The 23,270-nt window shown below is 38.3% G+C and overlaps 1 protein-coding gene and 1 pseudogene across 2 annotated transcripts in view; one reads left to right on the top strand and one right to left on the bottom strand.

Annotated features, from left to right (window-relative positions):
* The window catches only part of RAB2A (RAB2A, member RAS oncogene family), an 87,571-nt gene that overhangs the window by 12,964 nt on the left and 51,337 nt on the right, over positions 1-23,270 (top strand). Inside the window, exon 2 of the mRNA XM_081070901.1 lies at positions 17,244-17,315. Within this exon, the coding sequence (XP_080927027.1) occupies positions 17,244-17,315 (72 nt within the window). The remainder of the gene's footprint in view (positions 1-17,243; positions 17,316-23,270) is intronic.
* Positions 9,874-10,174, bottom strand: LOC308506879 (large ribosomal subunit protein eL43-like; annotated as a pseudogene). The gene has a single exon. The product of its transcript is annotated as a large ribosomal subunit protein eL43-like (transcript).

Genomic DNA, 23,270 nt, shown 5'->3' on the forward strand with positions numbered 1-23,270 from the left:
TGACGTGTTAGGACCAGTTAAAATAACTCAAACATTTTAACCTAAAAAAAGAGAAGACTTAAAGGAAAATATAATGACTTTCAAACTTAGGTTACTGTCATATGAAAGAGGTCTTCAACAGCCTGTTGTGGCTTTTCACCCGTAGAACGAGGGCCATGAGTAGGAAAAAGGATAGATTTGGACTCCCAGTGAAATGGAAAGAGCCTGTTAAGTGGTGAGTTGGTTTGTCATTGGAGTTGTTCTAGCAGAGGTTTGATCGACATGTATTAGGACTTGGATGATGAATTTTATGCAGGATGGGACTTTATTTTTTTTTTCTTTTTAAAGAAATTTAAGATACCATGTAGGCAGTTCCTGGAGGAATGGCTCATAACAGATTCAAATTTTGGGTAAAAATTTACTGAGCACCTACTGTACGATGAGTGCTGTACTCGGGCTTTCATAATTGTTCTCAGTAATCCTAGGTAGCTATTGATCCCATTTTACAAATGGTAAATCGTGTGTGTCATGATCAGATGTGGTCTCATTTGTTTGAATAATTCCCCACCTGTGGATGGAAGTACAGGATTTTTGTCAGGATTTTGTGGGGGGCTGAAGACTAAGGGAATCTTGGGACCATACTGTGAAGATCATTGTGTGGCTTGGAGAGTTGGGTTTTTATCCTCTGGGTAGCTTCAAAGAAGCTTTATCCCCCATCTCTAAATGGGATAAATTTCTACCCTTAATTCAGATTTCTGACGGTAATTAATGAGCCCTTCCCACCATTTAACTTTTTTTTTCATGGCCAAAGGATGGGAAACATCCTTCTGGTAAAGTTTCCTTTCTTGGAGAATTTACATGAGAAATGGAAAAATCATGTTGGATTTGAGTGAATATGTGAGTTTTCAGCCTGAGTCATGAGTAAGTCTTGCTAAAAAGTTCTATTGCTTTGTATTCTTTAGTGGCTTTTAGGAGTTAAAAAAGGAAATCAAAACCTGCTATTTCACAGCTCATTATTTTACTTGCAGTCTTCCTTGTAATTTTAGTAGACCAACATTTAATGTAATTATTTTTGGTCATTCTAGAAGTTCTGCTAGTTATTTAAATGCCACATCTCTATGGAGGTTGTTGGATGAGTAAAAGTATCGCTTATACAGTGTTTGCTAAAATAGTTTTTTTGAAAACTTACATGTTCTTCTTAATGGTGACAATCATAAATCCTTATGGTAAAAATGAAAATGAAATACTTGACCACTTTATGTAAGTATGGTAAACCGTGACTTGTGTATCTTCCAGACATTTTCTATGCATCTGTAAATCAGTATGTGTTTGTGTATGTCCTAATCCCACCAATAAGATACGATTAGTAATGTGTTGTGCACCTTTATTTTTTCACTTAAAGATAAACCTTGGATGTCTTAACATACTATCACATACACATCTGCCTTATTCTATTTAAACACCTGCATAGCTGAACCATAATTAATTTAATCAGTTCCAGATTCTGTTAGGCCTGGTCTGTATAGCAAATGGCAGAAACCTATTGTGGTTAATTTAAGCAGAAGAGTATTCTATTGGAAAGATTGGGTGCTCCTCAGAATTGATTGGAAGGCGACATAATCAAGCTTGAAAATGGCAGAACCAAGGAAGGCAAGGCACAGCCAGAATTCTTCCTGTCATTCACTTGCTAAAGAAGACGCTGGGTGCATGCCAGTGCTCTCATCTCCCCTGTAGCCACCATGGATTCTCTCCTGATGGCCCCCCATATTGGAACACTCCTTCAGGATTCCATATACTGGACGAGAGCATCAGCTTGGCTCAGCCTGCGGCACATGTCTGTGCCCTCACTGCCGGGGAGCTTAAAGAAGCGTGCTCTGATGCTCGGTGGACAGAAACAACAAATGTCCACCCACATCTGCTGATGAATATAGTTACACACAGTGCTGTGGTAAGCATTCAGATGCTTGTGTGTAAGTAAAGTTTATGGATCCACTAGGATTTGCATTTTGCATTTTGATAGATACTGCCAAATAACCTTCCATTGAAAATATGGATTCATAAAGAAAATTTGATTCGGAGCTTGGTACGTATTGCATGTACTTAAGTTCAACAGACTACTCTCAACATTAATTGTCTGTGTTGACTGATGGCTAGTCTGTGTTTGGGGACTTAGTTTGATTTAGTTACTGTTACCATATGCTTCTTGGGCTCTTAGTACTTTTAATCTGACAACTGCATGAAATAGTTCTTTTTGCATAGACTTCAAACAGATACCTGTTTGTAGCATACATACCACTTAGAGATCAGGTACAATAAATTTATTGTACAGTAATCATTTTGTACATTTACATCCAGACCCCTTCCTTCCATAGAGTCCTCTATAAGTATCTTTTTCAAGCTCTTTCGTTTAAATGCATTGCTGAGATGTGCAGTTCCTCATGTGGAACCATTGCTTATGCAAGGATTAAGAAAATGGTCAAATTAAAATATACTAATATACCTGATATATTAACTGGAACATTATTGTTTGGCATAAAGTCAGTGTCGAAGAAATAGTATTCATTTTTTGAAACCTTCTTCCTTCATTAAATTTCTGCTTTGCCAGAGTCATTTCATTTATAAATATTTCCTCCTTCCTCTTAGTATTGTTATTGATACCTAGAAAGTGAGATAACATTCTTTTTAGTTAGGAGAGGTTGCAAATAGTAATATGTATCTGAGAAGAACAAATTCCGGAGGTTGGGTGGTATAGTGGTAAAATATGACTGAGAATCAAAAAGCCCAGTTTTGCATTTCAGTTCTGCCGCCTACATTCTTAACTTAAGGCATATCACGTAAGCCTCAGTTTCTTCATCTTTAAAATGAGGTTATCATTCCTACTTTGCTGATCTCATAGATTTACTGTTAGGGTCAGAAAAGATTGTATGTGACGAGGGAGCATATTTTTCCTTCAAATTATCAAAAGCTACGCAGGTATTTTAAATAAGAGTACGTTAGCAGAAACTTGAACGTAGGACTCCATAGATGCAGTAAAAAAGAAATACCCATATGACGTGGGTCCTTTAGGTATTTGGCAGGTAGCAGGTAGTCCAGCTATTCTTACTAAGTGGAAACCAGCATAATCATGTTTTGAACTTGATCTGTACTATGGTGAAATATGTCTCCAGTATTTTCATTCATGTATCTGTTATACCAAATGTAGTAGCTTCAGATTAGTTGTAGCTGGAAAACTAAACTGAAGAGGATTGGACACTGAAAGCAGCATTTTAGTCAGTTATTGCTAGGGCACATCAATCACGTAGAGAGCCTGGTAAAACACAGATTGCGAGGCTCCACCCCAGGGTTTCTGATTCAGTAAGTCTGGGATGGGGCCATAATTTGCATTCTTATACGTTTCCAGGTAACACTGATGCTGCTGGTCCAGGGACCACACTTGGACAATCAGGGTTTTAGGGAAACCATATAATTTATCATCCAAGCTGATCCGTAATTTATCAGGACAACAGGAGTAACTGAGCCTTCTCCTGGCAAACCAGGATATAGGGTCATCCTAATTTTACCTAATGGAAAAATCTTTTACAAAGAGGTTTATGTAATGGAATTGTCACCTGGTGGGTGACTCATGATACCCAAGTTGTATTTATTTTATTATATTAAATTGCCAACAGATGATTCAATCAGATTCCCCCCCCTTGATTCCTGTCCTTGCAAATGTTAATTAAAAGGTATTCTAGATTGTTCAACTGATTTGTTGTGCCACAAATACTAGCAAAAATATTGTAGATGAGTTCCTTCATTGGATGTGTGGTTGGATTAGATACTAGAGAGTGATTTCCAAGTTTATTTGTTTTTAAGATTTTATTGGGGAAGGCGAACAGGATTTTATTGGGGGACAGTGTGTACTTCCAGGCCTTTTTTCCAAGTCAAGTTGTTGTCCTTTCAGTCTTAGTTGTGGAGGGTGTAGTTCAGCTCCAGGTCCAGTTGCCGTTTTCTAGTTGCGGGGTCACAGCCCACCATCCCTTGCGGGACTCGAGTTGTTGAACTGGCAACCTTGTGGTTGAGAGCCCACTGGCCCATGTGGGAATCGAACCAGCAGCCTTCGGAGTTAGGAGCATAGAGCTCTAACCACCTGAGCCACCCGGCTGGCCCCCAAGTTTGTTTTTTATAAGCCACAGTAATAGGGACATAATACATTGCAGCCCAACATTCAGATATGTGTGAGTGCATATATATATATATCTAAAACAAGTTTCCAAATAGTAGTATCCTAACTACGTATAGTACAGATAGTCTAATATTTGCTGTTTTGTTCTGGTTCATTTTTCCCCCCTTTCTTCCGTATCCCCCCGGCCCCCACCACTCTGGTTCAAGCCGCTGTTTCTCAGTCTAGTTGTAGGACACAGCTCCCTGGCCCAGGCTGGTATTATGAGCCTTGTGCTGCCCCGGCTGAGGCAGTCGGTCAGCCACTCATGCTGGCCACCAGCCGCTTACGGCAGCCCACGCCAACGCACGCCAACCTCCAGCTGCTGACAGCAGCCCAGCTCTAGGGAGAGCCATTGTTCACAATCTTAGCTGTAGAGGGCGCAGCTCACTGGCCCATGTGGGAATCGAACCAGCGACCTCGGTGTTAGGAGCACGTGCTCCAACCACCTGCGCCACCGGGCCGTCCTGGTTCATTTTTTCAATGCTAGTTGTGATCCACTGAATTGATTTTATGTCCTTACTGGTTAAGGCATACTGTTTAAAAGCCACTACACAGAGGACCACTGTGATTCCAACAAACTGGCATTCTAAGATTCTGAAAGGTAATTAGTTATATACTTCAGTTTTCTTCACTCTGATTTTTCTCACTCTAGCTAATTTATACCATTACAACAAACTAGTGGGGGAAAGTCTTAGGAGTTGGGAGAGAAAGGAAAGGGATGCTGTTTTTACCACATTATTCTATCTTACTTGGCATTAGCTTTACTAGTCTGTTATTTATTCCCTATAAAAATTAGCAAATCCTTCATTTTATTTTCTAATTTTTAAAAATTTCAATTGCATCGAGTTTCGTATTTGTGAAAGTATAGCACTAAAAAAAGACAAACTAGGTCTTTCCTAAGAAAATCTAAACTTAGCTTATATTCAAAAACCCTCAATTTCACCAAATTAAATTTGATAATGAAGGCTGTTAATCATCTAGTATCATTTGGAGTCCAACTAGGAGACAGAAATTACACAGGAATTTGAACAGGGAGAGTCTAATGTAAAGTGGGATTTACATAATGGGAAATACTATAATGTGGGATTACATAAATGGGAAATTGGCTAAGAGGTAAAGAGAACTCTAAAGAATACAGTACAGCAGATGAAGGACACGGCCACTACCCCGAAGCCTGAGGCCCAGCGTGGATGGAACAAACCTGACATCTAGACCTCTTTGGAGAGGCGTGGCTGAGGCCCACTGGGTGGTAGAGAATTTCACTGAGGGTCTGAAAATATTAAATGGAAAATTCCAGAAATAAACAACTTTTAAGTTTTAAATTGCGTGCCATTCTGAGTAGTGTAATGAAATCTCTTGCAGTCCCTGTCCATCTTCCTCAGACATAAATCATCCCTTAGTCTGGCGTCTATGCTACTCACCCGGTAGTCACTTAGTAGCCATCTCAGTTACCAGATCAACTGTAGTATTGCAGTGTTTGTGTTCAAGTCACCCTTATTTTACTTAATAATGGCCCCAAGCTCAGGAGTAGTCATGCTGGCAGTGCAGATGTGCCAAAGAGAAGCTGAAAAGTGCTTCCTTTAAGTGAAAAGGTAAAAGTTCTCTACCTAATAAGGAAAGGAAAAAATTGCATGCTGAGGTTGCAAACATCTACAGTAAGAACCAATCTTCTATCTGTGAAATTATAGAGGAAAAAGAAAATCATGCTACTTTTGCTCTCATGCCTCAAACTGCGCAAGTTACGGGCACAGCTCATGAGTGCTTACTGGTAGTTAAGGTGGAAATGTCATTGAATGTGTGGGTGGAAGACATGAACAGAAAACGTGCTTAAATTCACGGCAGCATGTTGCACCAGAAAGCATTGAGCCTATATGAAGAGTTCAGCTGGGACTCCCTGAAATGAGGGACCACATTCACATAATCTTTATTACAGTGTGTTATTACAATTTTTATATTTTATTATTAGTTATTGTTAATCTCTCGCTCTGCCTAGTTGATAATGTGAACTTTATCATAGGTACCCTATTTCCCCGAAAATAAGACCTAGCTTATTTTCAGCTCTAATGCATCTTTTGGAGCAAAAATTAATATAAGACCCGGTCTTATCACATCATATAACATAACATGATATAATACTGCTGTGTCTTATATTAATTAAGTAGAAATGGTAAATAATCAAAATGTAAAAGTAGGAAAACACAGCAAGGTAGTTGTCATTTATTGCACATCTGCTAAGTGCCATCATTATAAACCGTCCTCAGTATAAACCATCCAGTTTAAGTGTATATAGACCTGTGTCAGGCGGTTACAGGAAATAAGGCTGGAAAAATAAGTTCTTTACACATGTAGGACCTAAGTAGGTACTAGGTTGTGACAGGTTAAGGTAGAGTTTGAACTTTGTTCTCTAGACAGTAGGAAAGATTGAAGTTTTTAAAGGAAAGATTGGAGGACTGTAGAGTTAAATTAAAAACTCTCTCTCTCTCTCTCTCTCTCTCTCTCTCTCTCTCTCTCTCTATATATATATATATATATATACACGTATATGTATTCATATTGTAATACAGTGGCAGAGACATACTAGATGCTAAGTGTAATCCTTTCCTTCTGTCTTCTTTTCTCATCCATCCTTGGCTTAGTCATATGTAGGACAAATTAGAAAGCTGATTAGGAGGTTATTCCAATGGTCCAATTAGGTGGTGGAAAGGCCTTGTCTAAGACAATGGTGGTGAAAGTGAAGCAGACAGGTTTAGGGAAGGATGTAGAGAGTGAAAAAATAAAAGATGAAGGTAATTTACAGACACTTCCATCTAAGAAGAGTATATATTTCAAATACAGGCCCTTTTTCATTTATTTGTTTAATGGAAAGGTAATGAATACATGTGTTAATGTTAAAACACTATGAAGGGCAGAAGATTGGATATGACTGGGGGCAGTGGGAGTGAAAGATGACATCGTGCAAAGAGAAGCAGGTCAGACTATACAGAGGTTAAAACTTTGGGAAGCTCCACTCCCCAAAGGAGTGGACTACAAGTAGAGTGTGTTATGGAAAGGAAAGGAAAGGTTACTTTACATGGGAGAAACCTGCCAAACTCCCGAAGCCAGGTGATGAGGGGTAACGTCAGCAGTAATCAGTCGTGTTGATAGTGTTTGCCCTTGTTTCGATGTGATGAAAATTGTGCTCTCTGTGGTCTTCCTCCCAAACACCCATAATTCCAGTCAACCAAGGGGAAGGGGTTGGGGAGGGAATCAGAGAAATCCCAATTAAGGGGCATTCTACAATATACCTGACCAGTGCTCCTCAAAATTGTCACGGGCATCAAAAACAAGGAAAGACTGAAAAAGCCAAGAAGAGCCTAAGGGCACATGACAGCTGAATGTAATGTGGACTCATGGGTGGGATCCTGGACAGAAAACAGACATTAGGTAAAAATTTAAGGAAAAAAAAAAAAACCACAAAATTTTGGAAGAGGTGAAAGCAAAGAGGTTTCGTAAAGAATTCAGGGTAAGGATTAAACTACTCAAGGTAAGGCTTCTCCACCCGCCATCGTGTGTCCATAGGTGCTCAGCAAACAATGGCTAAAACAAACTGGTTGTAGCTCTTCCTAAGCCTGTTTTTGAAATGAATTTTCCCTTTCAGTGAGGCCCGACTTAATGTGTTGTTCTGAGCTCAGGTCTAGATTTGGTTTCCTAGAGTCCATGGTGAGTGAGGTCATCCCAGGGGGAGTGAGGTCATCCCAGAAGCCCATTAGTGTCCCTGCCTCCTCCAGCATTTACAGCAGAGGATATTGTTTTTTCTTCTGAGACCACACAATTATATTGACTATATTCAATGCACACACAGCCAGAAAGTCTCCATATTTAAAAATCCAAAGGACACCTAACTCACTTTGTGAAAGTAGATGTGTTATGGAAGCTTCCTAGAGGTTGTGGCACTTGAGTTAAGTTTTAAAGTAGCTATTTGCTAAGTGGACAAAAAGTCACTGAGTCCTGGAGAAAGAACACTTAAAAAAATGCTAAATAAATATGTGCAAAGGCCCGGTGTGTGAGAGATACTGGCATAAGGCGTCAGAGACTTTCTGCTGATGCTGCCTGCTTTACTCGTTTCCGTGCTTTTGATCTCATCCCAGAAGTGTTTTAGTACTTGGAGTCCTTTAGTCTGTGAAACAGAGATACAGAAATAGGTGATTTGCATACGGGAAAGAAGGCTGGTTCTCCACATCTTCCTATTTCCTTCTCATTTTATTGATTCTTTAGCAACTCTTTCAGCATGCTTGTTTCTATGCCTTCTGGTGTCAGGGAAAAGATGTCTTACGTTCTTAAAGCTACATCCTTTTGAGAATTTTCTTTAATTTCTTTATTTTTATTACTAAACTCAGTGTCTGGAATATAGTCCTCAATAAATGTTTTTTGAGTGACTGTTTCTTCCTTTCCAGCCTTCACTGATAGAATTCTCAAATAAATGCTCTATATTCCATTTCTTTTTCCCTTTCCACTCATTCTTAATATTTGATTTACTTTACTGAATACAGTAGGAATTATAGACGGAGCCAACAAGACTGGGAGACTAATAACGTAAAAGTCTAAGGAGAAAGGGATGAAAGGGACTCGTGATAAGTGTTTTGGTTTCCCAGGGCTGTTGTAACAAATTATCACAAACTTGTTTTAGGGCTGAAAACAACAAAAACCTGTTCTCTCACAGTTTTGGAGGTCAGAAGTCTGATATCCAGATATTGGCAGGGCCACGCTCCCTTCGAAGGATCCACGGAAAATCTTTCTTTGCTGCTTGGAGCTTCCAGAGGCTCCAGGTGCTCCTTAGCTTGTGGCAGCAGAGCTCCAGTCTCTCTGCCTGCCTTCAGGTGGCCTGCTCCCCTGTGTGCATCTTTCTCTCTCCCTCTTTTTTTTAAATTTTTATTGGGGAGTATTAGGGAACGGTGTGTTTTTCCAGGACCCATCAGCTCCAAGTCAAGCATTGTTTTCAATCTGATTGTGGAGGGCACCGCTCACTGGCCCACGTGGGAATCAAACCAGCAACCTTGTTAAGAGCTTGCGCTCTAAGCCACTGAGCCATCCGGCTGTCCGGAATGCTGTTTTCTTTTTCATATTTTACACGTGTGGAAATGGACCTCAGTTTCTGTAACTAATCTTTCTTAGGTCACTGGTTATAAAATAATGCAAGTGGATTTGAACACTGGCATTAACAACTGTGTAAAGCTTGCCAAGTTTATTACTGTTTTATTTAAAAAGAGCAGACTTTATCGTTTTTTTCATGTTTCACATGTTTCTCAATTTGGAATGTTAGCACAAGGAAGAGTAAGATTTTCTCTGTTTGCAAAATAAGTTACTAATATTTAAACCAACTCATTATATCTCTTTATGTGATCTGTGTTTGGGGTCTGTCAGTTCTTTGGTACGACTTTAAAACATGTAGATCTTCAGTGGATTACTTTTAGTCATGAGATAGGTCGTTCATTCGTGGAACTTTGTGACTTTTTTTTTTTTTGAGGACCAAGTGTAGTAGATGACAATATGCAGGCATGATTTCAGGATGATAAGTGGACAAAACTTTTCTTTAATAGTTAGGAATTTGCCGTTACTTTTCTAATCTTTGCTTTTTCATATTTTAAATTGAAGTGATTCATCTTGTGATTTCTTTTTAAATTTTGTGTCGTAAATTACCCACTTATTATAGGCTAGCAGTGTTTCAAATTGTGGAGCTTCTCCTGGTCTTTCAATTCCTTCCGTCTTCTGATGGCGGACTGCACTGGACGGCAGAAGTGGCGTTGCAGATCCAGGCCCACCAGCCGCTGTTTCCGTACAGGAACCACGGTGCCAGAGCCCCAGTATGTCTCTCTATCTTGGTTTTGCCACAGAAGGAACAAATGTACTTGACATGCTGGCTGATTTCAATTTTCTTCACCATTTTCCTGAGGGAGGAGCCATAACGGATCCGTATTTACTGACAATTCCGACCTTCTTACTGCGTTTAGCCATGTCGCCGCAAACTAGGTCAGAACCCAGAGAGCTGTCTGGTGAGCCATCACCAATTTTTAAAAATTACCTTGAAATTGGTTGGACGTCGGTTTAAGACTAGGAAAATAAACATGAGTAGACTACGTAGCACTTACACCAGTGTGTTTTGTGGAGAAGGACCTATCACCTAAAAATCACTGAGGAACTTACTAGATTCATAGGCCCAGTCAAAGACAGGCTGAATCAGATTCTCTGGGGTGGGGCTTTAGGAATCTGTATTTTTAATGAGTGTTACTTGTAATTGTGTGGCATTGATGTGGTATTTAGGTACTTGGTTCTCAACACTACACTGTGTCCTACTGAGGACCCTGAGTAAAGGAAGAAGTAAGGCGACTTCATGGTACGAATTCCAACAGCAGCATTATTAAGTGCAGTAATTGGTATTAATTAAAGAGCAGTTGAAGAGCCAAAACAAACTTGAGAAAGAAGAACAAAGCTGGAGGTAGCATGCTTCCTGATTTCAAACTATATTACAAAACTATAGTAATCAAAATAGTATGATATTAGCTTAAAAATAGACACATAGATAAATGGAACAGAGTAGAGGGCCCAGAAATAAACTCATGCATATGTGGTCATGCATAATTTATGACAAAGGACCTAAGAGTATACAATGGGGAAAGGACAATCTCTTCAATAAATGCTGTTGGGGAAACTGGACAGTCACTTATCACACGCAAAAGAATGAAACTGGACCACTATCTTACACCAGACACAAAAACTAACTCAAAATGGATTCAAGACTGGAATGTAAGACCCGAAATCATAAAACCAACAAGAAAACATAAGGAGTGAGCCCCTTGACATCGGTCTTGGTGATGATTTTTTGGATCTGACTCCAAAAACAAAGGCAACAAAAATAAACAAGTGGTAGTACATCAAACTAAAAAGCTGCACAGCAAAGGAAATACAGAGGCCAGTGGTTTGTTCAAGGCTAACTAGTTCAATGCTGACAACTCATTCACAATCTCAGGGCCAAGGCTTGATACTGATTTGGGGGTATTTTGGTCAAAATCAGAAACTTCTAACAGGTAGAAAGTGATTGAGAGTGGGAGCTGCTTCACATAGAATAGTTGTGGAGGCGCCTGGTGGTGGTGAGCAGCCAGCCATGAGATTCTGTACATCGAGAGAGGAAAGAGGATATGTGAAGGCCCTGCAGGTTCCAGTGGTGGAAGATGGATTTGGAGAGGCCACTTGTATGTTCTGTCTCTGTTTAATTCTGCAATTATTAAACAAACATGCTTTTATAAAACAAAGATAGTTTTTGGCTGGTTCCTCTCTTAATATGGCTTTAAATACCATCTAATGCTGCTGTCTCTCTAACTTATGTCTCCAGCCTGAACACCTTTCCTGAAGTCAGGACTCATACATCCAGTTGCCTACTCAACTTTAGCACTTGGATGTCTAATAAACTTCTTAACTCAAAATAACCAAACTGCAATTGATGGTCTTTCCTGCTCTACCTACAGTTTTCCCCATCCCGTTGATTCTTCCAGTTGATCAGGCAAAAATATTGGAGCTATACTTAACATACTTCTCCTCTCAAAACTCACTATCAACAAATTCTCTTGTCTCTGCATCAAAATATGTGCAGAATTCCATCACTTCGAACCACCTCCATTGCGACTGCCCTGGTCTTGCTTCATTGAGAAAGCCTCCTTAACCATTCTCTTCCACTCTCATCTGCTTCTACGTATAAGTTGTTCCCATTGTAGCAGCCAGAGTGATTATTTTAGAATTTGAGTCAAATTATATTACTCCTCTGCTCAAAACCCTCCAGTGAGTCTCGCATTTTATTCCACAGAAACTTGAAAAGTCCTGTGCAGTCTCCTCCTAGGGGTGTGACTCTTCCCCCCCTTTCAGCTTTAGCCACTTTGGCCTGTTACAGTTTCTCCAACACCCCGCGGTAACAGCCTCTCCTCCAGCTGGTTCCTCAGCCTGGAGTGCTCTTCTCTCAGTAATCCACTGCCTGTTTCCTCACCTCCTTTAGCCTCTACCGAAATCTCACTTTCTCCTCCGTGAGAGACTACCTGGTTTGAATATCACACCCTTTCCCTCCCTTCCCCCCAGCATTCCAGGACCTTACTCTGTTTTTTTCCTCATTTAACACCCTGCTACTGACTGACTCGCTCTCTCTCTCTCTGCACACACACATACTGTGTTTCCCTGAAAATAAGACCTAGCCGGAAAATCAGCTCTAATGCATCTTTTGGAGCAAAAATTAAGACCCAGTCTTATTTTACTGTAAGACTGGGTCTTTAATATAATATAATAAATAAAATATAATAAATTAATATAATATAATATAATTAATATAATATAATATAATATAATATATACCAGGTCTTATTTTATTGTAAGACCGGGTCTTGTAGTAATTAATTTTTGCTCCAAAAGACGCATTAGAGCTGATTGTCCAGTTAGGTCTTATTTTCGGGGAAACGTACCTATAGACACACCTTTTTAAAAAAGGTTTATTCATTGTCTCTTTCTCCTCACTCCACAAGAGCAGGAACTTTTGTCTTTATTGTTTACTGATGTATGCCAATTAGTTAGTCTTAGAACATACATAGTAGGCACTCACGGATATTTCTAGAAAAACTGACTTGGCAAGCATTGGAGATACATGTGGTTGCACTGAAAATGAATAAAACATGGTTTCTGCTTTTAGGGAGCTTAAAGTGTAAACAGGCATAGTAATAAGTGATAGTTTTATTAATAGTAGTTGAATTCTTTATTGAATTTTACTATGTGCCAGACACTGTTTTAAGAACTTAATGCATTAACTCATTCAATATTCCCAGTAAGCCTATCAGATAGGTATTATTACAAAGTAAGAAACTGAGGCAGTGAGAGGATAAATAATCTGAGGTTTTATCAATAATTGGCAAGACTGATATTGGTACCCAAAGAGTGTGGCTTCAGAGTCAAATCTTAACCATTCTGCTGTAGTGGTCTTAGAACTAAATGAGTTGACGTAAACTGCTTAGAACAACGTCTGGCACAGGGGAGGGTGTATATAAGTTTTATCTGTTGTTGGGAATCATAATTTTTAATATTTCAGAGTTCTTCAGAATATAGTCATAATGACATGAGAATATTCATTGGCCACTAAAAAAAACGATTCCTCGTTCATTTATTTTTTTCTAAGTGTCTCCTTTCAGGAAAATGAACATATTTGACAATGATTCTCTGAAAATAAAGGATGAGTCAGTTGCAAATCCCACAAAATATATAGGATTTCATCAGTTTTGTGGAAATGTTGGAGCACTGCTTGAATTCCATGTAATGCCATTGATGAATGGGGATCTGACAATTCAGGCTAATAAACTACTAAAGAAGAGGACAGATACAGAAGATGCTATTAAGGAACTATTTGAATATCAAGGATTAAGAGAGACTGGTGGGAAGATTGGTGAAAGAAATTTTTCTTTCATCAATTTAACTTTATATTATAAAAAGGGCAAATATTAAATAAATGATGGCCTACGAAGTATGCACATTACCAAAAATCTGTAACTTGATATTTGTTACATTCTTTGTTCAGGAGTGTAGTTGTAATTAAAAATTAAACTTTATTGCATTAAATTTATTTAAATAATATTTAGCACTTTTTTAAAGATGGGAGTCCAATAAAAGGTTTTGATTCCTATTTATGATGAAATTTTGGTCCGTATTTTAATGGTTTTATTTTAAAGACTTATTTTTTTACTCTCAGAAAATAAGGGGAAATGAGTTGTACAGAGTCAAGTTGGTTAAATCCCTCCCAGACAACCACCATCCTGAAATACTGAAAAAAATTTCAGAATTAATTATATGTGCAAATTTACTCTTCTTTTTGAATCGACAACGACGACGGCAATTTTTGTAGTAAGATAGGAAAGAGGACAGAAGGAGGCTTTCTAACACTCGCTCTGATCCGTTTCGTGCTGGAGGTGTATTCTTGCACGTGGTCTCCATCTTAGTGGCTTAGTGGCTATTCCGGTGGGGATCCCACTATTGTGGGAGAGCCTGTGAAACATTATGATACAGCTGCTGATAAAGGAAGAAGCGGAATTAAGGGCGGTTGTGGTTTTCTTGTTGGTGTGATCCATTGGAAGGCAACTGCAGAGACCAGCAAATACTGAAGGAGAAGTTGAGTTTGTTCTGAGTTGTTGGTTGGGAGGATGGTCGGCAGGAGAATGAAAAGGAATGGATTAAGTTTTGGAAGTTTCAGCCCTAAAGGAATTAAAGTGGAAATGTTCCGTAGGCAGTTGGAAGTAATGAAAGTGAAGTTAAGGTGGCTGGGGAGAGATGGATTTGAACAATCACTGATGAATTTATAGAAGTAGGTTGAGGCTGTCGGACTGGATTAGTTCTCTCAGGTGACCAAAGATGGGATGGTGGGGAAAACCTCCAGTATTTAAAGCCTACATAGAAGAGGAGCAGTTGTCACAGAATTAAGAAACCAGGGAGATAGTCAGAGCCTGATAAAGTCAGAAATTCAGGTTGTAAGCAGATAAACTATAGTTTGTGGCACAAATAGATCATTTTTCTGGATCAAATAAGATGAGGATTGAGAAAAGGCTAGCTAATTCAATTTGGCTATTTGGAAAAGCATTGGTGATCGTGAGACAGACAGCCTATGTATTCTGAAACAGGTTTATCCAGAATTGAAATGGAAGTCCACAAATACTGAATTAGATAAGCTATCTATAAATATAACCAACACTAACAAAGGATCTGTAGTATAATTAAGGAGACTTGGGAAACACCACAGTGGCAATTGGATTGAAAGATACTTTGCATTGAAAGATACTTTGATTATCTGAAGAAAGAATATGGAGTCTTAAAAATGAAGAACCAAAGAGCAAGCATTTTCTGTATTTAACAAGCACTTGGTCAGAATACGTGGTATTGGTATTATTAGAGCAATATGTACGAGTATTCTGTTGAGATAGGAGAGGGTTTTCAAGCTCTTGTATCACATAAATGACTGTTAGATGATTCTTGAAGTCCCTCAGTAATAGTAATAAAATCTGTGATTTCTAATTATATTTTTTTCTGTACCATATGGGAATTTTTTGGATGTTAAAAATAAAAATGAAAAGACACAGAAATCTTAAATGCATATTACAAAGTGAAAGAAGCCAGTCTGAAAAGACTGTATACTATATGATTCCAGCTATATAACATTCTGGAAAAGGCAAAACTATGGAGACAGTAAAAAGATTAGTGGTTGCCAGGATTTAGGGGTGAGGACGGGACTCACAGGCAGAGCATAGGGATTTTCAGGGCAGTGAAACCCTTCTGTATACTGTACTGATGGATACATCATACATTTGTCAAAATCGGAAGAATGTACAACGTCAAGAATGAACCCTAATGTAACCTATGGACTTTGAGTGATGATGTGTCAATGTAGGTTCACAGATTGTAACAAAACAAGTTTTACAACTTGGGTGCAGGGTGTTGATGGTGGAGGAGGCTGTGCTCATGTGGGGCAGGGAAAATATGGGGGCTCCTGGACTTGGCGATTTTGCTATGAACTTAAACTGCTCTTAAAAATAAAGTATTTTAAAAAAAGAACTGAAGATTCATATCCCAACTATTCACCTATTTTGTACTTTCATACTTAAAAACAATTGTTTTTCCTTTCTATCCTAGGCCTGAAAGGCTGTTCAGTGGAGTTAGAAATCTGATAAAATGAGTTTGACTTTGTACATTTTGTAATATAAAAGACATCATGAATAAAAGGCAGGGAAGAAAACTAAGGTCAAATACCAATTTATTTTCAGTTAACTAGAATCTTAAAACATTCAAAAAAACTTCAAATAAATACAGTATTTCCTAGAACGCAACCATATGTATATACAGAACATTTCTTTGATTTGTTACTGGACATTTTTAGTAAACTTTATAACATTTGACACTAGGTCCAGTCATTCAGCAAAATTATTAAGTGCCTTATCTCTACCATAAGACAGCAAGTGACAAGGTATTCATTTTCCTTCTCTCGTGAGTTTATAATCTAGAAGATATTGAACAGGTTAGTTTGTGTCACTTCCTCAGAAAGTCCTTCTCTAGCCTTTCAGTCTAAATTAAGTCTCTTTTATTGTTTGTCCTCCTAGCACTTTATTCTCTTCTTTCAGATGGTGATTTTTCAAATTACAGTTCATATAGATAATTTTGGCATTCATTTTGTTTAATTTCTCCACCTGTACTAGACTCTAAGGGAGGAAGCATATTGGTTTTCCACACAATGGTATTTCACGTGCCTAGTGCAGTGCATAGTTAGCATTCAATAAAGACTTCTGGAATAAGTGTATGAATGAGTGTGAATGAACGGATGCCTGCCTTTAGTGTTTTGTAGAAGTGCAAGAGGTTACCAATTAAGCAGACTGGGTCTAGTCTGAGGTTAAGGGCTTGAAAACGAATAGGAAGGTGGTGTTGAATATACATTTCTTTTTAGAGGGCAAGTAGAATGAATATATGAAATTTGCGTTTAATTTAGGAATGTGGAAGTTATTCATGACCTTAATGAGGTGAAATTTGGTGGAAAAGGCATGCAATTCAGATTAGAGTTGATCCTGAAATGAATTAGCCCGAAGGAAGATACAGCAAGCAGCTTTTCCCAGAAAAGTAGATCCCAAACGCTGCTAACTTATTTGTTTATTTGCAGAACAAAGTAAGGTAAAATAAACTACAAAGAAATGAAATTACATTTTTAAATATTTTCACTAGCACACAAAAAAGTATGAGGATTGTGGTAGTGGTTCCTGGGAAGACCTTAGTTGTCTTGTAGGAATTACTGCCACTTTTATCTTTCAGATTGAATGAATAAGAGGATGAAAAGGGTGTTTATGATTGATTAACACGCTCCACCTAAATTATCAGTCCTCTAATTTCCAAAGAAGTTAGAGCCCTGAGAAATCAAGGTAGATTGTTCAAGGAGCACCAGAGACCCTGGCTGGCTGTTTTCCATGTGCTTTTGTTAAGTGTTCCTTAATTTCTGTGTTTTGTCTCAATTTTTTTTTTTTTTAACTTTCAGGTGTTGGTAAATCATGCTTACTGCTACAGTTTACAGACAAGAGGTTTCAGCCAGTTCATGACCTTACTATTGGTAAGTTGTTTTTTTTTAATTTATTTATTGGGGTGACAATTGTTAATGAAATTACATAATTTCAGGTGTACAATTCTGTATTACATCATCTATAAATCCCATTGTGTGTTCACCACCCAGAGTCAGTTCTCCTTCCATCACCATATATGATCCCCCTTACCCTCATCTCCCACCCCCCACCCCCCTTACCCTCTGGTAACCACTAAACTATTGTCTGTGTCTATGAGTTTTTGTTTCTCATTTGTTTGTCTTGTTTTTGGTTTATATACCACATATCAGTGAAATCATAGGGTTCTCTGCTTTTTCTGTGTGACTTATTTCGCTTAGCATTATACTCTCAAGATCCATCCATATTGTCACAAATGTTCCTATATCATCTTTCCTTGATGCCGAGTAGTATTCCATTGTGTATACATACCACAACTTCTTTATCCATTCATCTATCGAAGGACATTTATTGGTAAGTTTTATAAAAGAGACAAGAAGCATTCAAAAGTTTTGGGTACTGGAAACGGAATATGCTTAGAGGGTCCATTCTATTAGTGACAAGTCAAAATATCAGTGAAACTAGATTTGTTGCTCTGTGGAGTTTAGTCTCCATCACTTTTTAAAAATATAAGTATAGTAAAAATAATGTTACCCAACTTTGTAAAAATGGTTGCACTGCAGCAAGACATTAATGCATAAGATTCTGTTTGTTTTTAATGATGAAACAATAATTGAGAGACAGTATAGCATAGGGGTAAGACCAGAGACTCTGGACCACCTTGCCAGAGTTTGAATCAAGGCAAGCCACTTTACCACCGCATGCCTCAGTTTCTTTACCTGTGAAATGAGTATAATAGTTGTACTGGTCTCACAAAGTTATTGTGAGCGGTAAATGAGTTAATAAATGCGAAGCATCGGAATAGTGCCTAGCAACGTGGTAAGTGCTCTAGGCTCACCTATAATTACTAAACAAGAAAAACTGCTGTCGGGCATTTTTCAGTTTCCTCAATTGTTTAAATATTAGTTACCATTATTCTTCTTACTATTATTGTAGTAAAAAAAATGCCATCAAACATTCTTTAGTTTCCTCAATTTTAAAGACTAAATGAGACAGTTACTGATAAGGAATAGTCAACAAATATTAGCTATTATTTTTAACTAATATTATTTAAATATTAGATATCATTATTATTATTGTTGTAGAAAAACTACCATCAAGCATTCTTTAGTTTCTTCAATTTTGTAGAGTAAATGAGACAGTCACTGATAAGGATTAGCTGTTATTAATGATATTATTAATATGCAAAAGTATGAAGTTAAAATGAATGAAAAACTAAAATCTTGAAGTAAGCATACTATTTCAAGGTCCTTATTTGTTTAAAAAAAAAATTCTATTTAGGCCCTGAAAACTAAAGAATCTAGCTTGATTATTCTATGGCTATAGCCCATTAACAACTAGAAATTAGTCAACTATGAAGAAATAAAGTAATTGGTAATCTAGTTATTCACACTTCATAACTTGATGTGTCTTTTCACCCAGTGACTGCTTATTTTCTATAGATATCATTAAATCACTATTACTAGCAAGTTGATTCTCGTGTCTTGTGTATTTTTAAAATACCAAATCGGAGATAGAGTTTATGAATCAAATTATAGATTAATTAATAGTTCAACCAAGCCCCATGTACTTTGTGGCTATATTGAAATCTTTCCTTAGTAGGGACATCAATAAGAATATTCAAATTCTATTTTAATTTTGATAGTTTTAAGTATACTCAATAATGATGGGTAAAACAGGTACTACTGTTTCTGGCCCTCAACATACTTTAACTTTGGTGGGCTCGTTTTTATGGAGGATGTACTTGCTCTTTGGCAGATAGGTCTGCGCCTTGGTAGCCATCTCTTAGGCATGACTCAGTCCTTAGACTACTGGCCAAACAGTTGTTTTTAGTACAGGTTATTAAAAAAAGGTGTCTTCCTTTTCATTGAAGTTTTTGTTTAAATTTGTAAATTGTTAGGCATACCTGATGGAAAGGATGGGCCTGAGCCTTCTGTCAGAAATTGGCATAGGCTATCCGTACTTTGGGGAAGAGATAAGGAGTAGACCAAAGGGAGTTGTTTGGAAAACTAACTACCAGCTGGCTCCCCTCTGGATTTGCTGATGGAATGTACTGGGAGATAGATTAAAAAAAAAGCATAGAGAATCCAAGGGTCTTCAGTTTCTCTGTAGGTCCTGCATGGCTGTAGCCCCAACCCCTGCCCACCAGGCCCACTGGTGGTCCTGCTCCTGAGCTCTGGAAACCCTGGTTTCCAAACTCTCTTTGTTCCCCCAGGCTAGGGATGGTAGCAGCTTCCTGCTGTTGGCTCATCTCTGCATTGCTTTCCCGTCTCTGTTTTGGGCTTCTCAGTTCTTCCTTATTGTAACCAATTCCCTACGTTAAATTCCCTCTGTTCTAAATACTTAAATGTGGTTTCTGTTTTTCTGGTTGGACTCTGACCACTATACTTTATGACACCGATCACAACAATGTATTTTTCAGACATAAAAATAATTCAACAGGTCATTAGCACAACTTTTTAAAGGAACATTGGAGTGTTTGCTAACATAGACATATAACAGTACCTTGATTCTGCTGCATACTTGCCTTTGCCTGATGAGTAGAGAAATGTGAAAAGTTATGGTTGGGTCATGACTAAGTATTAAATGATAGAAAAAGAGGAGATAAAAGGCGAGGAAAGACTGAAATATTCCTTACCCTTTGACTACTTTCTCAGTGAGTTTTGTTATGATACGAATCAAAGACACAGTTTATCAATAGTTTCCTGGATACAATTACAGGGAAGGTCTACACCGCAGTCTTGCTACTCAAAGGGTACTCAAGGGCTCTTGCACTGGAGCAGCAGCGGCAGGAGCACATGGGAGCTTGTTAACCTACTGGATCGGATTCTGCATTTGACCAGGATCTCCAAGTGATTCTTACAAACATTAAAGTTTGAGAAGCATTGGAGCAGTGGTTTTTAATTGTTGATTCCCCAGCTAGAAATATGTTTTATATTATTGACCTCCACACACATGAGCAGACGTACATCCTGGCCTCTCAGTTCCCTTACTTTCTCTCCTGTGATCTTGCTTCCACTCTACCTCAGCTATTTCTGCCCACTGTCGTACCTAGGACCTTGTCATTGCATATCTGCAGCTGCTCCAGAATTTCAGTTTCAGGGATCTGACTGTTTGCTCTCTCTCCCATCCTTCCAATTCACACCCTCTCCTAGTTCCTGACAGTAACTATTTACCCCATCAGACTATAATTTGTTGATCCCAGCATCTTTTCACTCTCTCCCCTCTGGGTTCGTACTTCCCTCCTCACCCAGTTGTAATTCTAACCACCGTAATTGTCATCACAGTGACTCCTGCATGGACCCTCCACCCCCTCGTGCCCTCTCTCACTTCACCGTATGCTATGGCTGACCCATAGGTTAAATTCAGTTACCTGCTCCGTTGCTTGCATGGAGAAAAACACAGAGCCAGGCTAGCTAGTGTCAGTACTGTAATTTCTTGGACACTAACTTCTAACTGCCAGGCAATAACCCTTTATTCCCAGTCCATTCATTCTCGTTCCTGTATAACTACATTATGCCTTCTTGCTCTTTATGCATACAGCACTTTTCTGTCTTCACTCTCAGGGGATGACCTTGGTTTCTGTTTCACCCAGAAAGTAAAGGCAAGTAGAAGAGCATTTTCACTGGTTTCCACCACCATATAGGCTCACTGCCTGCATTGTGTCCGTCAACTCAGCCTTCCCCTCGCTGCTGTGGGTGAACTCGGCGTTGCTGGCCAAGACCTACTGAAGAACACTGTTCAGCAGTGTTCTTCGTGTCATTAATTTTTCCTTTTTTGATCGTTATTTTTCATGACTGTTTTCTAGCTTTCAATACTTGCCTCTCCTTTTTAGCAAAAGTCCTCAGAAAGAATTGTCCATGTTTTCTACGTCTGATTTTTCTCCACTCATTCTCGAACCCACTCCAATTAGTGTTTTCTCCTCCCAGATACACATTTTCAGCTGCTTACTCAACATCTCCTCTCTCGGATATCTAATAGGCATCTCAAACTTAACATGTGCAAATAGCTCCTGATGTTTTCCCCCCCAGATCTTTGTAAGTGTACATGTACCCCCCTACCCATTCTCTTACCTAGATGTCTTTTTCTCCTTAACTTTTTATACAAGTAAATACAAGTGAACGTTGTCTCCCACCAGTATAAAGTCCGTGACAGCAGTTACCTGTTTTCTTCACGACTGTATCTCCAGCACCTGCTACATATGAAGACTCTATGAATGTTTGCTAAATTAATACACGGTACTATCTGTCTGGGGGGAAGGCTTCATAAAGCAGCATTTAACATTACAGTGCTTAATGCATGCATTCCTTTAATGCTATTCGGTTATGTTTACAAATAATCCCAGTGACAGCCCACTAATTCCCACTACGATTGTTTCACTACCTGTTCATGGACAATCTGACAAATACTGGTCTAGAGGCTGGGCCACTTGTTGAGCCACCTCCCTACCTATCTCTCCCACGTCCTTAAACCAGTCAACCTGTAAGAAGTGACTGCTAGGAGTGGAAGTATACTTTTGGGGAAAAGGTGGTAGAATTGAAGCATCATTTCCATCAAGCTCCCCACAGACCATCAGTTAAAATATATACCTCATTTATTTGGCGTTCAATTTTCTGATAACGTTATCTAGAATAATACTGCCAAGAACTAGGAAGATAGCTTAAAACACCTCTTGTGAGCATCTAATTTAGATTTCACCAAGTACCTGAATTTTAAAATATAAATGTATTTTCCTGACAGGGTATGATTATTATGAAAACATGAAAGTCCAGAGAAAGTTAAATTTCCTGTATAACTTGCCTGTGGCCTTCCAGCAACCACTGTGAAGAGTTCGGTTGTGTATATCACCTTCTGGAGGGTTTGGACATAGTCATGCACACACAAAGCTGTTGTCATGTGCACGCCTTCCACCAGTGTACTAAAGGACCTGCTTCTCCTCAGCCTGCCTCTGCTGCAGCTCATTAGTGTTTTTAACATTTGTGAATTGGAGAATTGGAGAGGAAAAAATTGTTAATTTACTTTTCAGTTCCTTCTTTTTTAGAGAGGCTGAGCCTTTTTTATGTTTAAGAACGACTTATGTGTCTTCTCTTTGAATTACCTGTTTATATCTTTGCCCCTTCTACTACAGGTTTTCTTTAGTCAGATCCACTGGTATTTTTCTTTGTGACTTTCAAGCCTTACTAAGGAAGGCTCCCCAGTGCCAAAAGTACATATTCTCTTAAATATTCTTCTGATACTATAAATTTGTACTCCATCTGGTATATGGTCGTGTATCTGATTTTCTTTAATCCCTATACAATTGTGGCCCCATACCATTAATTAATAAGCCATTCTTTCTTTCCTATTTGAACTATCACCTTTGTCATAATGCTAAATCTCCGTATGTAAGCAAGCCTGTTTGGAGACTCTCAAATCTATTCCATTCATGTTTTTTTGCTCTTTCCTAAGGCTGTATCACAATGTGATATTTATAGTAACTTTATAGTATAGTTAATATGCGATTGACATTTTTCCTTTTCTAAGTTTTTTTGATTATTCTTGTGCATTTGTTCTTCTAGATGAACTTTAGTCTCAACTTGCCAAGTTGCAAAATTTTTGGTGAGGCTTTTAAAATTTGTTAAGAATTTCATTAACTTTATTTGTTAATTTGGAGACAATTTATGTTTTTATTGTATTGAGGTTACCATTTCTAAACACAGTATATGTTTTCATCTATTCCAACTTTTTAAATGCTCTTCAGTAAAGTTTTGTAATTTTCTTCATATATGCCTTATACTTTTCAACTTTGTTTTGGTATTTGTATATTTTATTACTACTGTAAGTTGTTTTCTTTCTCCATCATTGTTGTT

This window comes from Rhinolophus hipposideros (assembly GCF_964194185.1).
Source record: "Rhinolophus hipposideros genome assembly, chromosome: 13".
In the NCBI taxonomy this organism is placed as follows: domain Eukaryota; kingdom Metazoa; phylum Chordata; class Mammalia; order Chiroptera; family Rhinolophidae; genus Rhinolophus; species Rhinolophus hipposideros.